General features: G+C 35.6%; 2 protein-coding genes across 2 annotated transcripts; both read right to left on the bottom strand.

Moving 5' to 3' along the window:
* Positions 1-6737: 6737 nt before the first annotated feature.
* On the bottom strand, positions 6738-13931 carry LOC137391637 (lysophospholipase D GDPD1-like). The gene is made up of 2 exons (XM_068078153.1): positions 13863-13931; positions 6738-8058 (listed from the first exon to the last, which is right to left on the bottom strand). The coding sequence occupies exon 2, from the start codon at positions 7977-7979 to the stop codon at positions 6990-6992; it is 990 nt and encodes a 329-aa protein (XP_067934254.1). The 5' UTR covers positions 7980-8058; positions 13863-13931; the 3' UTR covers positions 6738-6989.
* A 315-nt stretch (positions 13932-14246) lies between these two features.
* On the bottom strand, positions 14247-23578 carry LOC137391636 (ankyrin-1-like). The gene is made up of 6 exons (XM_068078152.1): positions 23332-23578; positions 21678-21822; positions 21097-21264; positions 20401-20652; positions 19438-19596; positions 14247-15535 (listed from the first exon to the last, which is right to left on the bottom strand). The coding sequence occupies exons 1-6, from the start codon at positions 23332-23334 to the stop codon at positions 14619-14621; spliced, it is 1644 nt and encodes a 547-aa protein (XP_067934253.1). The 5' UTR covers positions 23335-23578; the 3' UTR covers positions 14247-14618.
* Between the last annotated feature and the right edge of the window lie 301 nt (positions 23579-23879).

Genomic DNA, 23879 nt, shown 5'->3' with positions numbered 1-23879 from the left:
TAAAACAACGTAGCCATTATGTGCTTTATTACATTACTTTAAATATCTAACTTAACAAATTAATTTACAGTAAAAATTAGTCTTTTTCAATTGCCTATGACAGTTTGCCATTTAACCTTTGTACCATTACTACCTATAGCTTCACGCTGGCGAAGCTATAACAATACAGTAAGTGTTTTTTTCACAAAAGCTAAATATTAAGGTAAAAAGACTTCTCTAATGACACCCACTTCCTCATCCATTCTCAAACTTATCTGTATCAAACGGATCTGTATGATACCAATTAGTATAGGCCTACATGATGTCACAAGCGTTTTAAATCAATAAAAATCGCTGACCACATTTTTAAAAAGATATCAAAAAGTCAATAAGAAAATATTTGAAAAGCTCAAAATTTTGGAACATCTCAAAACAGAAAAAAAACGGTTGTAGCAAACATTCTAAGGTATTTTATAAACATTAATGTAAATTTGTTCATCAGACTGGAGCAAGAGCTTTATATTGAGCAGAGAAGATGCTAATCAAGAGGATTGTGAGAATTGCAGAATTTATGCTTGACAATTTACTTTGGTGACGCATGCTGCCACACGCTCCACAGGCTTTACCATGGTAATCAACAGAAAATACTGATAAATGTAAAAGTTATACTAGATATTTGTCATTTAAAATCTAAAAATACGATAAGCCTGACTTACAGATTGAAAACAAACCTACTAGGAATAGACAAGCACTACAAGCACTACAAGACTACAAGCAAAGCATTCAGACAAAAACAGTTAATGGAGCTTTATGGCTGCAATGGTTACAAGAAAAGCATTTGAAACTGGTCATAGATTACCATTTCCAGTTACATCACTAAATCAAGTGGCCCATAACCCTCCACCCTTAATTCATGTTGTTGTAGACTCCGGGCTACCTATGTAAGCTTGCAGTTTCCAGCAGATCTTCTACATCGTAAGCGGCGCCAAATAGTTTGCTAATTCAAAAAGTCACATTTATCTAAAAAGCTGGATACGCATATATTACAAGCGGTTTACTGTAATTTACAATGAGTAAAAAAGATACTACTGCAAACACTTCTATTCTATCAATCGATGTCCATGAACTATGTAGATTATCTCATTTATTAACTGTTTGTGATTTCCAGAGTGTAAGAACTGCGGCTACATATAATCTGTGAGTATTACTGCTACACTAATTGTATTGACAAATAAACAAAGGAAGTTTTAGTACCTGCATAGTACAACTTATGTAATTGCTAGTAATCGCGCATAATACAGTAGCAAGAATAGCTTTTTCCTAACAGAAGATGCTATTTCTAGAGACAGAGACCGGTGGTCTTACATAACACCATCGGTGCGCTCTGCTTTTGATTCATTTGAAAGAAGCCAGTCTCATAGATAATTATAAGGATGGAAATGAGGTTAGTAAGCTTTATAATAGCTTCCAACAGGAATTTCTTGTCAATAGTCCATGCGCTTTTGCTTGACAAATTGCAAAGTTCAAATTAAATTTTGGCAATAAATATATTTTCTAACAAAGAATTGTGAAGTTTGAATTGTGTTTTGTATGTAGGGCCTATATCTTACTCTTCTTTCATAGAACTGCCTAATCTCATTTAATCTCATCACAATCTATTATAATTACAGATTGTACTTGATATGAACCCCATCTCTTCGGTCTTACTACATAGGCTTTGTTAGGCTTCCCCTCCAGCTTATCCACAAAGCCACAGTCTTATATAAGCGATATTCTTATCTATTGCAGTAGCCCGGTTGTTGTTCACATATTTCATTTCCTAAATGATTCCTCACCAATAGACTTATCACTGATAAATTGTTGGATTGTAAAGAACTAGCGGTATGCCAGGAGTTGCACGGGTATTAAAAATCAGCCACAGGTAATGTAGCTGCTTGCCACTTGCCATTAGACTGGCACATTGCTAATGGGCTAATTTGAGTAAGCAAGTAATTTGAGTAACTGAGTAATAAGAGTCATGAGAGCAAGCATAAAATGACGTTGCTGCCGTAACGCAGCGTAACGTCGCATAGTTCAATGGTTTAAAATACCACCTGGGGAACGGAATGGGAGGTTCCGAGATCAAATCTTCTGTGATAGGCCTATGTATTCTTCATTCCTAGATTTTAATAGCTATAGCTGGACAAACCAAATCACACAAACTCTGAGGTTAATATAGACTGTAGATAGGATGTACCTTTTCTTGTGGACAGCCCTTTGTTTATTGCATTTTGCTAATTATTCTGGATATTGTTTTTGGTTCAACATGAAGTATTGGCTGGCTCGCCTATTGAAATAGCGCTAATACATATCTCTTTAAATTGCAGGTATGACTCTAATCTTGGAAAGATCGTAAGTGTCAAAGCAGAATTCAAGCTAATGATAGACCAACAATTTAGGGCCACAAATTATTCAGGTTCCATTGCAATATGGATATAGTGAGCTGGACTAAATAATATTTTCAATTAACTCTTATGTAAGTGAAACTTTAGTCTTATAAATATGAAGATCTTCAATATGGATTTGAGTGATTTCTCTCTCTCTCTCTCTTTTTCCCAGCCAGTACTCTGCCTCCCGAACATCCTCCCCTCTCCCCATTACTTCTCCTTCTCTTCTCTTATTCCCATACAGCTGTGTTCTTGGCCATTTTGGGTCTCGTCAAAAGACCGCAAAATGATTCAAGAGACGCTGGCTTTTTACCTTATTGGCGCTCCTCTCTTGATAGTACAGAAATGCAGCTTAGTAAGCAAGTACAGGTTGAGACAAACCGGCATCTCTGTTCTGTGCAAAATATTTTTACCTAGCCTGCCTTTAAATGTGATTAAAGCACACCTGGGAGTCTAGCTTTGAACATTTGCTGGGTATTTTCTTTCATTTCGACAGGGTGCTTAGATTCATCCTGCCTACACAGGCTATTGGTGGCCATCTAGTTATCTGCCAATCTGACCCTTGGTGTAGAATGTAGACGGTAATTTAGTCTTCATTGCTATGCAATAGAGGGTACCAAATGCCTGATCTGATTCGGCAAGCTACCTGATTAGAGAACAAGATACTAAATATTTCACGATGACATAGTTTTACTCTCAAGCCTAGATGGATAAATATTTCACGATGACATAGTTTTAATCTCAAGCCTAGATGGATAAATATTTCACGATGACATAGTTTTAATCTCAAGCCTAGATGGATAAATATTTCACGATGACATAGTTTTAATCTCAAGCCTAGATGGATAAATATTTCACGATGACATAGTTTTAATCTCAAGCCTAGATGGATAAATATTTCACGATGACATAGTTTTAATCTCACGCCTAGATGGATAAATATTTCACGATGACATAGTTTTACTCTCAAGCCTAGATGGATAAATATTTCACGATGACATAGTTTTACTCTCAAGCCTAGATGGATAAATATGTGACGATGACATAAACACTGGATACCAATAATAAACAAATATGACTGCTTTTGCTTAGTTATTTTGATGAATGAGAAATATGAAATGTGAATGATATTTTATATTTGTATATGGGTAACCATCAATTGGAAAAAGGAGACAAAGTTAGAATGTGAGATTATTGAAGTTACTTGCGTATCAAATACAGTCTGCCCTCGGTTACAATGACCCTGTTATACGATACTTTTCACCTTGGGATTTCGAACAATCTGACTTTTCGCCCTGTTCATACGAAATATTTTTCGCCAAACGAAATCAACATAAATTTCTTTCGAAATTTACATTTAGCAGTTGGTGTGCTGATTACCTCGGAATAACAAATATGCTGATATGTTATTCGACAAAATCTCTGACAACGTATGAAAGAGATATAACGCTCGATCTCGCTCAGTTTGGCGTTATTCGTTATTGCAAAAACGAAACCAAAAACAGATGTGATAAAATAAATGGAAGAGATACGATGCTCAATTTTGCTCAGTTTGGTGTTATTGGTTATTAGTTACAATGTATTGTAAAAATTAAACTGGAAACAGGTGATAAAATTTTAGCTAAGAAAAAGTTGAAGTTCAGTAAAATAGTTGAAAATACATACTAAAACTTAGCTTTACATATGCGTTCAGTAATCTAAATTCATTCAAGTTAAATTCAACATTTATTTTACACATCTACCTTGGAAGTATCAACTCCATATGGTATGTACTACACTTATTACATTGTATTATTACATTTTATTGCAGATCATAACCACTAAATACACCAAAGTTACTATAGGTAACTATAGTTACTAAGATTTAGTTACATATCATTTTGTTACTCATTTTTAATATGTACAAAATGTACATATAATTTTGATGATTTTCACCAGTGGGTGTTTGCAGCAGATATTTACTATAAGTTTCTAAACCGTTCTATACAAAACTTTCACCTTGTGATGCCAACACTGGAACGAATTGAAATCGTACGGTGAGGGTCCACTGTATCGATGTCTTGCAAACATTAACCTTGTACATAATACACATTATGAAGTTATCATGAGCTCGCTGGGTAATGTAATCTGACTGCAACAGGTACACTTCAAAACAAAAGATTTCAAGTATATAGACTATAGAACCATGACATAATATTTGAAGCAAAATTTTAATAATATCAGTTGACAATATGTAGATGTAATGTTGACACCAATGCGCAAGGGATCTAGTTTCTATTCATTTGCAATTCGAAACTACATACTCATCTTACCAGCTTATAACTACATGTAGTTAGTTATTTGGTCTATTGAGAGTTAGGTATACTTTTTCCTCTGATTTAATGCTACTGACTCATTAACTTGGTTCCACATTTGGTTCATTCACTTGGTTCACATGTCTGTTGCACCCTCATATGTTAGTTTTTTGTTATATTACACTTTTGATGTTGTTTTAGTAAGGTTGAATAAATGTACAATGCGATAAACATTAAACCAGTGTGCAAATATTCGAACACAAGCATTTTAAGTGCTGATATGGAGTGTTTCTTGGGAACTTTGGCTGGCGTTTCACATAAACTCCACGTCCGGTATTTAACATCTGCACAACGTTGTCTAATAACTTTAGTTCAATTCCACGGCAGAAACAATTGAAACACAACTTTTGTTGCGACAGTCGAAACATGTCACGCAGGTACTTCAGATATAGATAGGTGATCTCTATCTCAACTTTATCATTGCTAGATACTGTCAAGCGTTTCAAAGAATACTGTCAAATAATTCAGATGTTGAGTTAGGTCCTACCCATCTTATATATGCACAACTAAATGATTTAATAATGTAGTATGTTTATTTACACACTCAAACTTGGAATTTTGTAATATTCTTGTGAAATTCAAAGTTCATATAAAACTTGATCGTCACTGATACATAATAATCAAATACATATACCATATTAATCTCCCATGATATATATTCATGAATAATTGTAGCTTTTCTTCCCGCTCTTCAGCTGATCATAAGCTTTGTACAAGGTTTGAGAAGCTAACACCTTGAAGTAGGATATAGAGTTGCTCACAATCTGTTAATGCATTATAATAAAACTGACTGCTTTCTATACGATCCATATATCACGCTCTCTTCATTTTTCGATGACACAATTTTATCTTAGACAGCTTTACTAGTACAGAAAATGTTACAAAATAAATATTTTTGCAAGATCAAAAGATGATAACTCATGACACAAGAATTACATGCACGTACATGGATACGAAAGACCTGCATGAAAAATACCGGAGCATTGAGAAAAAACAAGTGGGGTTATATTGCAATACCATGTAGAGATAATGTAAAATTGCCGTAATCATGGACCTTAAACCTCGTGAATGATACGAAAAAAAATTTTTCGTTCTCTTTTTTCAAAAAAGAGAACAACTGTCCATACAAACCAATAATACCACAGTTACTGTACAGTCATTATATTAAAAAGTTAGATTTAGTTTTTTTTAAGAGCCAAAGAGGTGGGTTTAGATAGATTACGGGAAGAATGTATTAGACTATTTACATATATTAAACATTGCGCATAATGTAAAATCCCTATAACAGAAAAGTTCCCCGGAACAGATTATAAACATTGTAGGGGCAGCTACTGCAACTGGTTTCGTCTTATACCTCTTGTCCAATATTTTTTATACATAAAACACAATTCAAATAGTATTTAAAGCTGAACGTATGAGTTGGCAATAAAATCTTGTAATCAGCTGTTAAGCTTCCAATCGTTAGCAAGGATTTGCCTTTGATAAGTCTAAATGCGAACAACCCTGCACACTGCATTAATCTGTACAACTATATTTTGTATTTCTGGGGATAGTACTGAGGTAGACAGTGAAGTAGTTCAATACCCTAAACCCAGCAGTATTATAACATTAAGTAGAGATAAGTTAATTAGTACAAAGAGGGTTGATCAAGTATATCAAAATCACCATACTCCTTCATCAGCCAGGTTGGACTGAAACAGGATTGAAAAAAAACATAGCAACATAAGATCAATGACAGGCATTGAATGGTTAAAGTGTTGACAATTTCAGTAGAGATGGAGTAGAGATGTAGAGTAATGCTTGGTCGATTTCATTGATTACCAATAGGTCATTGGTAATTTACAGCTGCAATACCAAATAAATGGTCACCAAAACATCAAGCAGAAGTGACCTAAACTGGAAAGCCACCCTCAGACCCAGATTGTACTTTTTAACTTCAAAAATAGGCTGCTGGCAAAGTGATATCAAGACTGTGTGCTGTTGAACATATAACTTGTTATATTTTATGTGTCCATATTCTAACACTTAAATAATTCATATGATGAGCAGTGAGTATATTCAAATGCACATAATCAATACAGATATACATATTATGGTTATGTTATTCAGACAAAAACCAAAAATATGTGTTCCCATGCATCATGATTTATGTAAACAACAGTTTAAAGATATAAATTACTAATAGTGTTAATAATAATAATGCCAAACGCAGAAGTTTGATGCTTTGCAATTATGAACTTAAGCAGTTGTTTTTAATCCAAATTTTGAGTTTGGTAGGAACATCCGTCATCACACCCGAAACTCCAAAATCTACCGCTCGTTTCCATTCCTGCTCAGTATTGAGAACAAAAATATAAGTTGGAACGCCTCGCTTTTTAAGATGTTCCAGAAGGCGTCTACTAGTGAGCAAATAGTCCGAAAACTTAATGAGTGCCCGATGCCAGATTGTCCTGGTCTTTCCAGAAAAGGAATCTCGATTTTCCAGAATTGTGCTGCACAATGGTATCTCAAAATAATCTGCATACAGGGGAAAAAATGGAAGCAACCCAGCATAATACAATAAAACCGTTTTTAAAACTTCGTTGATAGAAAATATGGTGGCTATCTGGTCATTAGCTGCACGAATGCTTTGAGTGGTTGGATGAGAACTATTGCCCCATACAGTAAGTTTTTGACGTCTGTACTTCACTATTAATCGCTCAACAGCTTTGATTAGTTCCTTGTTATTTGTCTTAATATCAACATTCATACGCATGTTTGGGTATTTGCTAAATAGTTCTTCCAGCAGTATTATTCTACGCTCTGTTTGTGGAACTTTCTTTGTAATTTTAAACGAATGATCAAAATCTAATCTTTGGCTGCAAAGTAGAGGAGGTAAATCTTTAAGATCTACCTCATTTATATATACATCTTCACCGCACAGCCTCAACAGATGGTTGTCATGAGCCACAACTGGAAAGCCATCCTTCGTCATTTGGCAGTCTAGTTCAAACATGTCAGTTCCCAGTTGATAAGCATGATCAAATGCAGTCATCGTATTTTCCAGGTTCTCTCCAGCTCCACCCCTATGGCTAATGTGATGAAGTGAGCATCCTGATATGTGTAATCTCTTCTTACGCCTTCGAATGTCTTCTGAGTGAATAAGCTGCGGGTGCAGTCTCAAAATGCATGAAGCGATGCAATACGAACAAAAGAGTATTGGAATCGCAATAAGATACATGGTGAGAATGAGGGCTATATACGAGTTGTGTCTATGAATCTATGAGAACTTGTCCACTGTTGTATAATATGACCTCCAGCTACAAACAACAGTGATATAATTATAATTTATAATATGACAAAACCTAAATGAGTTGAACAGACTAAAAAAAAGAAATGCCAACACGCACACACTGAAATAATATGAGGTCTGCTCGTAAAAGACTTAGAATTTGTCTGACAGTAATATCTGATTGCAGCATAATGCAGAATGTTCACCTGATATACATAGACTAAAACTCACTTTTCGGTTAGATCGTAAGAAAATAATGTTAAATAAAGTTGTACAAAGTAAAATGAGTACGATGGAATTTATAATGTTAGTTACATGTATGGGAAACATCATTTTATTGGTTATCAAGAAAAATAAAAATGATGAAGAGAATTGTATAAAGAGAAAGAGGAAAAAATACATAAAGGAAGCGGAATAGCTTAATGAACTTTATGATCATAGTTCCAGTGATTATAAATGGCAGATGCAAGGGCATCTGCCATTTATAATCACATAAATAATTATAAATGGCAGATTATTTACATGTTTGTTTTGAGTTTCTTAAGTTGTATTTACTCATAGTGATGATTCGTTGTATCATTGTAAATCAACACCATTTTGTTTTATCCCAGTTATGGTTTCTCCTTTTTAAAATCTGCAATTAATTGTTTTAGTCAACCCATTTATTCTGAGCATTTTACATATTCAGCATATCTTTTTTAGTGTTCCCATACTTGCAGCTACAACTCTCATGATTTAAAGAGGTGGGGTGAACAAAAAGGAAACCACTAGCTTTACAAAAAGTGATGCAGTGTATTAGTTGAACGATAAGAAAGCAATTATGGAATATTCCATAAAATTACCGAGTAATATGATATACGTAAACAGTAACTCAAATGTTACAAAAAATTTAGCTGGAACAAATGGGTTCAAGAACTAGCAGAAAGAAAATTAGGTTAATATGTGCACACTAGCAGTCCCAACAGGCAGCTGAAACTATGAAATAGGAGCACTCATGTTTTTAAATGATACGTAGAGTGGTATCATATATGGATCAATATATGATGCTCTTTACACTTAAAAGTCTATTTCATAAATTATTCAAATGTACTACTTCATGCCGTGCTCAGATACAAAATATTTTTTCAACTAGTTAATCATTTCATTAGATAGGCGCAAAATAGATGAACAACTTCAATGGGTAGTGACACAACACATTTGACAGATTATTTTCAGATGACAGATTTAGGGGCTACTTATTGCAGTAAATTGGTTTGACAACTAGTAATAGCTACCTTGCGCCTAAGGTTTAAGGTCATCGCGATAAAATTTCTGTAAAACCAAAATTTTTTTTAATCTGTCTACATTCAGATGTTTAATTGCAGACCATGGAGAAACTGCCTAAGGTCTAGATTGCCAAATTGATGCACGTAGTATGTTGTGTTTATCTTTGTAGCACAATTGGTGTCATATCCATGTCCCTTAGATTCACCAAAAAACTGAAGCCAATAATAGGAGCGTGTTTGCATACCCATTATTACATGTTGGTGTTTGGACTACAATAAGTAGGCTATTTCATGAAAAGGACAATATTAAGGAAAAAGCAAGTGCATGATAGCAACAAATATCAAATCAACTAATTTTTACTTTGCATATATCTTCAAGTGTAACTTTCCACAAACATTTTTCTCGATATTAAATTGAAACAAAAAAATTGCAATTTATGTTTGCTCTGTGACATGCGTGATTAACACAAATTCTACATGTACCATTACTACAAGACTTGGTCAAAAAAAAGAAGGTAAATTCAGGCCTATCAGACTAACTTTGAGTAGTGAACCCCAAAAATGGGAGTTCCTGACGCGTATTAACAATCAGAAGGTAAAGGGGGTTTTTGCTCGGCTTGACCTTAACAAAAAAGAACAAGAGGCGGATTTTCTCCTGAGAAAGGAGCTAAAAGAGACAAAAGCGAACAATCCAGGCAAAATATTCAAAATTGTGAAAGGAAAAGTAACCAGAGTGGGGGACCTGGACCAGTAGGTTTTGCTGGGAGTAGTGTAAGATTGCTTTCTTTAAATGCCAGATCACTGCGAGGAAAGGTAGCTGAAATTGAATCTCTGGCTGTAGACTATGACATTATTTGTATCACCGAGACTCACTTAGATAACAATTTTTTCAACTCTCAGTTGTTTATGTCTCAAGATAAAGTAATATATAGGAGGGATCGGAATTTATATGGTGGAGGAGTTCTTGTGGCCATTAAAGCTAGTATTCCTCACAGAGAGATTGCATGTGATTCTAGCGCGGAGGTGGTTTCGATATGTTTTAAACTCTGTGGCGACGAGTATTGCAACTTAACATGCTACTACAGGCCACCATCAAATAATGATCTTAACTCGTTTTTGTCATATATAGATACCATCAAATCTCTCCACCCCACAAATAAAACACTCATAACCGGAGATTTTAATTTACCTGGTATTAATTGGAACAAAGTGGAGTTGTCGACTTCTTGGAGGCCTTTTTATATTGATTTTATTAATTTACTGGCAGAGCACAATCTAGAACAACTCATTCATGAGCCTACACATATAGCTGGCAACACACTGGACTTACTATGTACAGACTTGGCATTTAAAATTGAAAATGTAAGCGTTATCCAACCAGGAATTAGCGATCACTTCATGATTGAAGCTAAGATCCTTGCCACTCAGACTGAGAAAAGTAAGTCACTTAGACCACCTGTTAAACTATTCCACAAAGTGGACTTTGCACAATTTAGTGATGACCTAGATCTTGTTTACACAGAGATTAAAGATCAGATTAACCAAGGGGCAGATATGAATACCTTATGGTCAACTTTCACAACTGGATTACACAATGCTGTTGACAGTCATGTTCCTACACGCAAGTGCACAATTAAGAATGACAATGAACCTTTATGGTTCAATAGTATGGCTAGGCGGGCATGCAATAAACAACGGAAATTATACTCCTTATATAAAAAAACAAAGGACCAAAGCACGATGGCAAAATATAAAAACCTGAGACGTTCTAACAAAAACATGTTCAAAGCCCTGAAAAAATCGTACATGACGAACAGATTGTACAAACCACTAAGCTGTGGGAACTCAAAACCTTTCTATAGATATGTAAAAGATTTGAAAGGTAACAGCAATCAAATAATGTCTATGGAAAAAGCAAACGGAGCACTAACACAGGACTCGGTAGATATTGCCAATACCCTTAATAATTTTTTCAATAGTGTTTTTACAAAGTCGTCTCCACTACCAAATCTGCCCTCTGTAGATAGTGCTGTTGATATTCAGATTGACAAGGAAGGAGTTATAAATCTTTTAAAATCTCTCAAGTCTGGAAAGGCACCAGGACCAGACAAAATAACCCAGGAGTACTTGTCAATTAATTTAGACAAAACTGCAGACATTTTGGTATGTATTTTTAACCAATCTATTCAAACCGGAGCTCTACCAGATGAGTGGAAATTGGCGCATGTGACCCCCATTTACAAACAGGGCGGCCGAAGCAGTCCCTCAAATTACAGACCGGTGTCTCTTACATGCATATGCTGCAAACTCCTTGAACACATTGTTCATCATCATCTGAGTAAGCAGCTTGATGAGATTTTACACGAAAACCAGCATGGTTTCCGTAAAGGGTTGTCATGCGTTACTCAGCTGGCTACGGTAACTCACGACATTCTGAAAAGTATTGAGAAAGGTGTCTCTGTTCATGCCATAGTTCTAGACTTCTCGAAGGCTTTCGACGTAGTAGACCACCAATTACTTTTAAGGAAAATGATTAAACTTAAGATCAATCCTATTATTATTCGGTGGGTTTCATCATTTCTTAGTGAGCGATATCAGAGAGTAATTCTGAATGGCGAAAACTCTGATTTGACTGTTGTCACATCTGGTGTCCCGCAGGGTAGTGTGTTGGGACCAGCATTGTTTATACTCTTTATCAACGACATTGTGGACTGTGTGTCCAACAGCACTATTCGATTGTTTGCTGACGACACTCTAATATACCATCCCATTACTGGCCCTGGCGAACAGGCTGAACTGCAGGATGATTTAAATAGTTTAACATCATGGGCAAAAATAAATAAGATGAGATTTAATGCAGGAAAGAGTAACTTTATATCCTTTGGAGACAAAACACTGAACGCGTACATATACAAACTTGACAAGAGTGTCTTAAACGCATGCACCACAATTAAATACTTGGGAGTCATTATTTCACAGGACATGAAATGGCATCACCACATTACTGCAGTGTATACAAAGGCACTACGCATTCTGGGTCTACTCAAGCACTCACTTTACAGTGCTCCTCAGAAAATTAAACTGCTTGCATATAAGACTATTTGTCGGCCCTTGCTTGAATATGCTGCGGAGGTATGGGACCCAGTAACTAAATCTCATTCTACTCAATTAGAGAATATCCAAAGTAAAGCTATTCGCTTTGTAAAAAACATCAAGGGTCGAGATATTTCAGTGACTGACAGCAAAATTGAAGCGGGGCTGACCTCACTTCAAAAAAGAAGGCAATTGCAAAGAATTTCTTTATTTTGTCGTGTTACAACAGATAACTATTTGCTTCCTTCTTTTGAGGACACTTTAAATTTTATGCAGAGCTCAACTCACAGTATGAGTACTCGCACTCAGGGTTACAATGCTATTGCTTGTGAGTCAAGCTTGTTTTTACAGAGTTTTTTAGTACGAACGGCAAGGGAAATTCGCACAGGAGAAATTCTTGATGATTTTAAAAAAAAAAACTAATATTACTATAGCTTTTTCATGTAAATTTTTTATTGAATAAATGGGTTTAACAATATTTTGATAGGCACATGAAACTGTCGTTCTAATATGGTGCTATAACGTGCATACTTTTAGGGTGGATTTTTAACAATCAATTTTAGATATAAATCTTACAGTAAAAAAATTAACTTTTCATTTTAATGACTCTCAATTTTTACGATTCAGTGGTCAGAGGGTCCCACATTTTACTCGGCTCAAGAGGTCTTGGGACCTAATTTATCCAGATCCAGATCCAGATCCAGATACTCCATGCTTGTTACACTGCATCTTAGTCAATAAAAGATGGATAATGATAAGCCATTATATAAAAAGTCCCGTTTGCACAGTTTTTGTGTGAGACAGTTACAGGGAATTAAAAGAATGGAATATGAGTATTTAAAACCAAACCTCATTGCACTATAATACATTCAATCTTTAAATACAGCCTAGAAGATTACGTGATGAGAAAAGAACTTAACTGGTGAATAAAAATGAACTCATTTTACCTCTTATTATTTAAATCTTCTGAAAAATACTTGGTAAGGATTGCAGAGTGTTTTATTAGCTACACTCACTGCAGTTTTTAAGGCTAACAGCTATATGTAAAAGCATATGATTTCAGCCTTTCAATTATCTACTTTTAAAAAGTGGGTAATAGTACTATATGTTACTAAATAACACAACTAAAATACTATCTACTCGAATTTATGACACTGCAAGCATAAAAACCATAAACTGAAAATTATCTTTTACTAAGCCTCCTTTGATGTTCTACTTCTTCTTTACCAACTTGAAACAGTAACATTACTACCGCATAGAAATAAGTGATAGTTTATGTTGACAGAAGCTTGTTGGAACTAAAAGCTAGAAGACAGTTTTACAATTCCAAGGCGGCAATGTAGAAAGGAGGAAATTCAAAACAACTATTGACGAAAATTCAGTTTTGGAACATATTTTTATTATAAACATTCATTTTTTCTGCGCGGTGATTTCACGTATATAATTAATAGCAGCAGCTAGCAACAATACGTACTCTTTAAACGTGTTACAAGAACATTGCACGGAGAATCTACATGATTCGGCGAATTTCTGGGTGTCAGCGATTGAACGGAAACGATAGAAAAACTTTCCTTAAACAGTTCGCTGTAATTGGAGTAGACAACTCGAACAGAGTTATTTTACCATAAGATGAGCAAATATCTCACTGTTAATGATATTGAGAAGCGCAGGCATAATTATCAAGTTTTTGCGCAATTATTTGTGTTTTCATTCACTTTTGCAGTTATGCAGCTCCCGATCTGTAAAAAATTTGCTTTTCCAATGAAAAAAAATCATACATACAGAGGTAGTTGTACAGTTTGACTATGGATGCAAGAGTTAGGACATATTTAAAATCAATGCATTATTTAATCTTGTGCTATATTTGTTATATTACATAATAATTTTTTATGGGACACAAATATGCTGCTTAATGTTGCCTTAAAAATAAACAAACAATTTTAATATGGCAGCATGATGACATTGGCAAAATATTTGTTAGGTACAAAAATATAAATGATACACTCGTCATAATATGGAAGCACATTTTTAGTTTCCAGATGTTCACTAAGTTTTCGTTTAGTGAACAGGATTGAGTATATATTAGGTCACATACATTGTGTTGCTGCAGCTTATAATATGATAGAGCATGGCAAGGTTTAACAATTTGACTACAGGTAGATTCCAAGAGTTGAGAAGACGAATCCCATATGCAGCACTATACTATTCTTGTTATAGATAACTAAAACACTCATACATTTTCGAGGTAGGATTTAAGAGTGGAAGGAATGATTAGACTTTCTATTGCCTCTTTTGGACAAAGAGGTAGAATGTGACGGATCGTTCTTTTACACCACCACATTAACGATGGTGGATTGGAAGATACATGATCTAACCAATTCTTGTTATCCCGCGCCCAATGATCAACATATATCTCAAAGCTGGCCGAACTATATCGTTCCAAGTTAATAGAACAACCGGCACATACCAAAGCTTTAGCTATAGCGATGTTCTCCTGATGAATAGCGACAAACAGAGGGGTGACTGGCTCATCATATATGTAATCAAAATTCTCATCTTCGAAAATATTTCGACCACGACTGGCTTTGTTGGAATCTACATTAAGAGACAAAAGAAGTTTCACTGTGCCAATAGACCGACTGTATACTGCATTCCAGAGAGGTGTCACATCGTGGTTGTTGCTCAATCCTGGATTGGCACCATGTTCTATTAAGCTGTTAACCATACTTGGGTTTGCATTGTATGTCGCATATATAAGCGCCGTGTCTCCGTCATGATCTTGATAGTTGACGTCGCAGCCGAGTGACAGAAGATACTCCACACATTCTAATCGGTCAGAATAACAGGCGAGTCCGACCGCGGTGTTACCATCATATGTAACTAGTGTGTGATCAGCCCCATGGGCGTGGAGCATTTTGAGCCCATCCAAGTAGCCTGACAAGGCACAGTTATGGAAAGCTGTATAATGATTAAGTGTTGGATCAGACGAGTCTATTCCCATCTGGTCGATAAGCGACCGGTCATGCTTTGCTATGAGCTTAGCAATCTCTAGCCTTTTACGGTTAAGCTGAAAGATGAGAGGAGTGCCTTCTTCATTCGCAACAATTGTTAGGTCAGCGCCAGCCTTTAGCAGCAGCTCCGCTACATCTACAACAATAGGCTGATGGACATGAGCGGGCTGCCTCGACACCAAACTACTAATTCTGAAGAGAGCAGTGCAAGATATTATTGCACACACCCTGTGCCAAAGCATTGAAAGCTGGTTTTATGCTAGAGCTAGAAAAATGAGTACTCAATCAGCTATTGCTACCGTAACAATGAAACAAGGTTTTTGTCTCCATGTTTTTTCATTTAATGGAGTATTTTACTCTGTGAAAAACCAGCTATATTGCAAAGCAAACTGAATCAGTCAACCGATAGTACTGCCACTGAATAGAATATTTTTGGACAGTGCGCCCCCAAGTTGCGATTTCCCTGGTTTACGGTTTTTGTCTTACGATGTAGAGCACGCTGTTTTGTTTGTCCGCTACGTTACGGCACTTTTTTTGTCATATGACATCCGGAAAACATGCCTCTCGAAATTCAAATTTGGCGGTTGGTGTGTTGAATACGTCCTAATAACAAAAATGCCGATACGCTATACGCCAAAATCCCTCCCACAACGCCTATGATATACAATCCTCACTTTCTCTCAGTTCAGCATTCTTCGTGGTTTGTAAATGCTTGATATTGTGTGAATGAAACAAAAATTAGTGAAAAGTGTTAAAATTTATTGTGCATTTTAGTGTTTATTATAATATTTACTAGAAATTCCCTGTCATACAGCCCATGACCAATGTAATAATGGAAAAAAGGAAGGGTACTGCTGCTTGTTGAAAAAGTAGTTAAAAGAGGTCAGAATTCTACAAAAAAGAATTCTTTAGTTAGATGTTGTAGGCTTCGCCTACAACATCTACTAAAGAATTCTCTGAATCAGATGAGTTGTTGTTATTATTTTGAGTAGCGTGTTGTTGAACATTAGTATTTGATGTTGATGGTTGCTGTGAGGACCTTCTATTTCTCCTCCTCCGTAATAATCGAGAGACCCGTGGATGGCCAATGCGACGAAGTGGTGTTCTGGGAGGTTGTATGTTCATGGTAGTTGTCAAGTTGTTTTGAAATGAAATTCAAAAGGTCAATTATGCAAAACAAAAGGTTGTATAAAAATCAGACCTAATCTACTACTATCTCAACCTATGTTTTACAACAATAAAATATTAATTCAAGCTGTAGACCAAACCTACTGTACGTAATTTAACTAACAACAGTAATAAAGAAATATGTTTATTATATCTCTGAAATGCAATATTAAAAGTAAAACGGCAAGCTGCCATGTAATATACAGTTTGAAAGTTGGTTGTGTTGTGAATGTAGAATGGTTTTGACAGCGATATGTAACAGAAAGCAAGCATTAGCATTCACGCGTCTGGAAGTTTTCCGCAAACTGGAGTGAAATAAAGAAATGTTCTTGTCATAAAGGGGCATTGTAGTTCCGCCCTAGCTTTTAGATAAGATGTAAAGAAATCTGGCTAATGTTCTAGATAATTTAAATAACCTTTGGTAATTGGACAAAAAACGTAGGCTGATAAACTATTCGAACATACAGCGATATGTAACAAAAAGCAAACATTAGCATTCACGCGTCTGGAAGTTTTTTGCAAACTGGAGTGAAATAAAGAAAGATTATTGTCACAAAGGGGCATTGTAGTTCGGCCCTAGCTTTTAGATAAAATGTAAATAAATCTGGTTAATGTTCTAGATAATTTAAAAAACCTTCGGTAATTAAACAAAATACGTAGGCCGATAAACTGTGTACCGCCAAATTTTCGTACCTGTAAATCGGTCTACGCCTCAAATAGTATACGTTAATTACACAAACCTTCGGCTATTAAACAATGCTATAAACTGGTGAAATGTCCAAGTTTTTCTCGTAAAATGCTGGCGGCTTAATATTTCTACTCTCTGTCGCATGGCTTTATCGGCGTTTCAAATGCTGGTCTTGACTTTAATTACAATAGGCTTGTAAATTTTTTATTTCGATTTAAGGCCAAATTAATCTGTCTATTTATGCATAATCCGATCAGATGGGTTAGTTTTAGGGTTTCGCGGTATCCTTTCAAAGACTTGGTAACATATTTAAACCTGTTTATATGTGTTTTGTATCTTATTATATTTAAACGACTCTACACAAAATGGTTAAATTTGTTGATGAGATTTCAGTGAAAGGGTTTGCGATGGCCGTTAATGAATAATTTTCGGGAGTTGTGTGCACATGTGCATTTATCATAAATCTCCCAACCAATCGCTTCGCTCGTGTTTGGTCGTGGGACTATAAACTTCAAGTCAATACGCATATAACTACATCTATAACTTTAATTCATTACCCATGGGTCCTAAAGTTGATAACGACGTTCAAGGAAGAAGTAAAAATCATAACCATAATCATAAGATCATTACCACTAAATGTGTATACCAAATACACTAAAGTTACTGTAGGTAACTATAGTTACTAAAGTTAATATACTACTTATTTTGTAACTAACTTTTAACATGTACAGTACGTCTATAATATTTTTACGTTCTTCTATCAGGGTGTTGTTTGCATTAGAACATTACTATGGGTTTCTTTATATCTCTGTATGAAATTTTCGCCTTTCGATGCCAACACCTGAATGAATTAATGTTGTATGGAGGGGTCCACAGTATAGATACGATCAATTAAACCTAACACTATATAAAGTCCATTCATATTTTTAGCACCACCATTCACCTGTAACAAAGGTTTCAACTCTTATTCATAATATTCAAAGAAAGGTTCACCGACTATTCCAGACACAACTGTGGCATAACTCTAATTCTTATCCAAAACCGATTTAGTCTAAATTATGCTGTTGACAATAGCTTTTTTCCTATGAAATCTCATTCAAAATTATGAAATCATGAAAAAAGAGCGAAATTCGTAAAAACAATACACGTATTACCTAATTAAGCCTAAGGGGGGTTGTTTTGGAAATTAAGAGAACAACTCCAACAATGACTTGAAAATAATTTGTTAGCTTTTACAAATGATATGGGCTGTTGGTGGTCAGCTATTACTACTGAACTTGATCAAATAGCCTTATATTTTGACTCACTGCTGCTAACTCGTGAAAATCAAAACCATGGGTAGCATGTCTCTCTTTTGAGGCAAACATCGGTTAACAGTATCTGAGGAGCCTATTAACACCTTCTCTATATGAAAAACGAATTTTCAAAACTGAGACAACTCACTTGATAAACAAAAAACTAAGGTAAGAGCAAAACTGGAAATCTGAAACAATAAAACAACTATTGAATAGTACATACTGTAAATTTCAACCGAAGACGTAAAACTTTATGCTGAAACAGAGCTATAACCAATGAGATCTAATGAACCATGCATGATCGAATAAGAGAATGTTTGAGAGACTAACATCCAATGAAAACTAAAGCTAAAATCTATGTACATAAATTGTTTGGAACAGACAAACTGAGTATTTGTTTAACCATATTAAATGATCCAGCGTATTATTATACTGTGTCTATCTGGATGCTACAACAAACTATGCATTAGCATTACTTTTCAAGTGCGTGGGGTATGTAGCCGAACTGGCAATGTTTTCGCTATTACATCCGCCAAAAAATAGATTCAGAGGTAGATATCTGGCTATATCTACCAGATATATCATCTGGCATATGACAGACCAGATGGTACATCATCTGGTTTGATATATCACCACGACCAGGTGATATATCATTGGTCATAGCGTATCATTGAGCAATAACTCAACCAGGTAGGTGCCACTGCCTGCAATAACTCAAGCAGGCAGTGGTATCTGCGTGCTTGAGTTATTGGCCGATGATACACCATGATCACATTTGCGGTGTATGAATAATTTTCATTGAAAAATCATAGTTTCTTGACCACTATATGTGCTAGACAATATAAAAAGTGAATGTTTCACAATTTTTGACAAAAAGAATCAACACACCAGGTCTGTTTGCTACATGGAGAGCAGTTAATTCTTGTCTTAGTTTCATATTAACATCTCCAATGCCCAGGTTCAGAAGCCATGTGATGACAGTGATTTGTGACCTCTCAACAGCTTGATTCATGAGCAGTTTCCAGTGACCTCTGCTGATGACTACCCCTGCAAGTTAAAACTTCTTTCACTACCCATAGGTTCATATGAGAGGGTACAGCCAGACATATAACCATGAACAATTGCACCTACAACAACTCTTTACTGTCAAATTTTCGTCTAAAAAGCTGATGTGTCAACTTTTACCACTCCCCGGAGTCACAGTTATGAACCATCATGTTTGCAAAGCAGTGAAAATCAGCTGTCTCTACCACTCACTATTTATGTTATATCATTTCAGAAAAGGCTTTTGATCAGATCCGTTATAGACAACCATCTTATACAAGGCATAAAAGAACAAGTAAACTTCGGCCACACATCTGAATACTAGCTACTATCTAGCTTTGCACATGGTTGTCACTCGCTCTCTCATCTCAAACACGAATACAGGTCATCTTCTGACTCCACACATAAATAAGAAGGGCACTCTGTTTTCACAGGACATAAACGAGTCAATATTTGTCTCATAGAAGATATAAGTTACCATCTGGTTTACAAGTTAATGACCGACAAGTCACAAAAATATATGGTTCTCTCTGGCATCACGCATAGATATGAGTCACTTTAGTCTCAAACATATAGACAGGCTACACTCTGCTTCAACATAGGAAAAAATTCCTTTTTGGTTGCAAACATGGTTCCAAGTCATTGCTCGGCTGAACACACTCGATAAACATATTTTTGCCTACTGATCTCACGGCTAGTAATAAATCGCCAAAAAATTGTGGTTTTGACTAGCATCGTGTTACCTCAGGAAAGCATATGTGTAGTTCGAATACTTATAAAGTTTGAAAATGCTACGAAGAAACATACCTGCTTGCAAGCAGCGATTTGCGTTGGCCACATCATTAAAATATAGACAAGTTGCAATTATCTTTGGCTTGACTTTCACTGTCTCTGCATCAATGGGATACTGAAAGTTGCGCAACAAAAGAGCATCAGAAACTTTGCTATGTCTGTTGATGATGGCAATATCAAACGGAAGCAGCCCCTCGCTCAGTGTTGTCGAATACATATTACCACCATTTTCTAAAACGGTTTCCAGCAAATTCTGGTCTCCAAGACCTGTGCAAACACAAACCGTTTGAGAGTTGAAGTACTGGAAAACTACCGCAATATGACACCACAGCTTGTTAGCGAAACTAACAATACAACTTATACTAGTAAGTTAATAAGGTTGAAAGCAATTTTTCTATAATGTACATACGCTCAGCCGAACAAACAGACTGGAACAAGCAAACTGAGTTAATCTTTACTATAATAAGAGCCGTGTTCGTCCCTCCGAAGCCACATCAAGGGCGTTAGGAAAAAAGACTGCAATGCATGGGAATTTAATCTGGATATTTGCAATCCCGATGAAGAGCACTACCAACTGCACCACTCGACCACCTTTCCACAGATAAGATTAATTGTGCACATAGTTACTACACATGATGATCATGACGCACAGGACTGCCAGTGTATTAGTTGTGTGTAAATTGTCAAACACCTGCCAAAGAAAGAACTCACCTGCAGCCATATGAATAGGATAGAAACCAATTCTCTTGCTCGACAATGAACCGACGTGCTGACAGCACCCCTTACCAAACACCTCCTCCAATTCAGACACTACATCTGGCCTCCAGTCAACCTTAAATTTTTCAAACTTGTCGCATGAACAGCCAGCCTCAGCTACATCTACAGTAAACAATGTTTTGTTAATGGTTCATTAATGGCAGGTGTTTGTGGAATAGCTATGGCATACCGGTATAAAATTGAAAGAGGGAACGAAGGAAGATGTTGCTTGCCCTAAAAATACACTCATTAGACACGTCTGACCTCCATTGCCTATCGAGAATAATATTCAGTTTTTTAGACAAACAATTATAGAATAGGAATACATTTCAAACTTACATAATGTCCACTTACACACATTACACTATTTAAAACATGCAAAATGTAGTATGCAAAGACTAGTTTTGAAGGCTTCTTAAACCAAACTCTGATGGTATAATGAATACCAAACGCTAAATTTCAAGGGTATTAACAGAAAAGAAGTCAAGAAACCAATCAGTGAAATCTCGTTAATACTCATTAAACATTAGACTTACCAGCAGCTATGGGATAGCCAAACAAATGGCTATAACGAGTAATGAGTTCATGTTTTGCTAGCTCGGAGAATTTACTTGTTCGCATTAAACGAAGCAAATTAGCTGTTTGACTTTGAGGTGTAATTTTTTGGTCTTCTGTATTCATCTACAAAACCAGATTGATAGCAAAAATAAAAATAATTTTATAATCATATTAACTGCCACCTCTAGTGCATGTCAGAAACCACCATAACAAATTGCAATGTAAATTTTGATCTACATATTATTCTCTTGCCATTATGCATGACTACCATATGACAAATCTGATTTTGGCTGGAAATCTTTTGGCGGAGTGCAAAGTAAAGGCACCAACGATGAAAATGACATTACTCAATAATTTGGTTTAGTTATTAGCTCAAGCTTCGAATGTTTAAAAAATAGAGACATAAAATTTAGTAAAACACAACTATCAGCTATAAAAGGACCTAATCAATAGGCCTAAAAGGACAAGCAAAAATACTCATTAAAACTAGAAAATGGTATTACCTGCTTATGATATAAGTAAATTATAATTCTAGAACTGAGAATAACATCTCAGATAATGATAAAACAGTAAGACTTTAAGGTTGTAAGGCTACAACTGAGGTTTGAAGATACAAGCACCGCCTGTAACTAACATTATAAAACACGACGTGTAAAATGCACCTAAAAGAAAGATGTAAAAAAAACAAAGGCCATGAATAGCAAACAATAGGTTCAGCATTGAAAGATAGATGATTATAACACAAACACAAATTTCAACATCTCACAAATACCATACATGTATGATAAACTACCAATTTCAACTATCAGTAAAAGAGCCAAAATCAGAAGTATGAGTGAATGAACGGGCGGTACCACCTCTGGCACTGGATACTGGACAAGACTAGAGTTTATTAAGAAAGTTAATGAAGTCATTTAAACAACAAATTAAAAACTGAAATTAATAACAGTACCATGAATAACTCTTGAGGCTGGCACAATATTTGCAATACAGCAAACGAGAACACTCATGTTTGGTGCGAATGAAACCAATAAAAACTTGTATAACATACATTGTAGGAACATACATCACAAAAATTAAATCCTCTACAGATATGTTGAAAGTGATGAATTAAGTGAATCTGTTTTCAGTGAAAGATGTTTCACAGACTGATGAGTTAAAAAAAATACAAACAAATTTATAATACAAAATGATTATCCATAAATACCACACTATGTTTATGTGCATGATAAAGCAGCTTTGAACACATTTTCTCAAGAAGTTGTGTTTTTAGATAATGTGTATATTTGTTATCCACCCCAACAGGCCTTAACAGGAAAGAGTTAGTAACTAGTTAAAGCAACATTGCTTAAAGTAATTTATGATCTCTACTATGATCTGGTACATCAGTAGCGTCGATCACATGAACGTGAAATCTTATCCTTTAACAGACATGTCATAAAAAAGCTAGTACAAATTGACACTATCTCATAAGCTCTAGCTCAGTTACTATGTCGCACCGTACTTTGCAAGATTTTCATCAGTAATGCTAATCTATAGCAGCCCTGACATTTCTGACAAATTGGTGACCCAGCATTGTTTGGCCTGATGGCCCCCGTGAAACTTTTCCCGTGAGTAGGTTTGAAATCTCACCATCTCTAGACATTCGATGTCCTATTACAGTATGAGTCGCTGACAAAACAAGTATACTTTGAGTCGATTCTTTGGTGCACAATTGTAACATATGTTAGTGGCTGTATTGAACATCATCTGGAAGTGGACGTAGAATATGTCTATAATAGGCTAAATATTTAAGTGTAGCATAATACACCTAAAAGGCTATTATCAAAAATATCAGAGCTTTAAATGACTTAATAATTACACCATCAAATCGGATACAGTAGTAAAAGGCATCCCTATACATGTACTACTGTTTCTCAATCATTATCAAGCCTAAAGGAAAGTACGCGATTGAAAAATGTTTTCTCACAGACAGTGCAGTCGATACACGGTCATATTATTGCTTCAAATTTACTCAACACTAATTTTTTAAACGTGAAATCTATTAACGTGCAGGATAGTTTGTTTGTCTCTCAGACTATTTATTGACATTGATAGATCACGTGGGTTTTATTTACAGAAGTACTTGCCCCGTTGCAAATGCTAAAAGACATAGATTGCTATACGGTATTTCGATGAAC

Source organism: Watersipora subatra, chromosome 3, assembly GCF_963576615.1.
Source record: "Watersipora subatra chromosome 3, tzWatSuba1.1, whole genome shotgun sequence".
In the NCBI taxonomy this organism is placed as follows: Eukaryota; Metazoa; Bryozoa; class Gymnolaemata; order Cheilostomatida; family Watersiporidae; genus Watersipora; species Watersipora subatra.
This window is presented reverse-complemented; position numbering and strand designations above follow the sequence as displayed.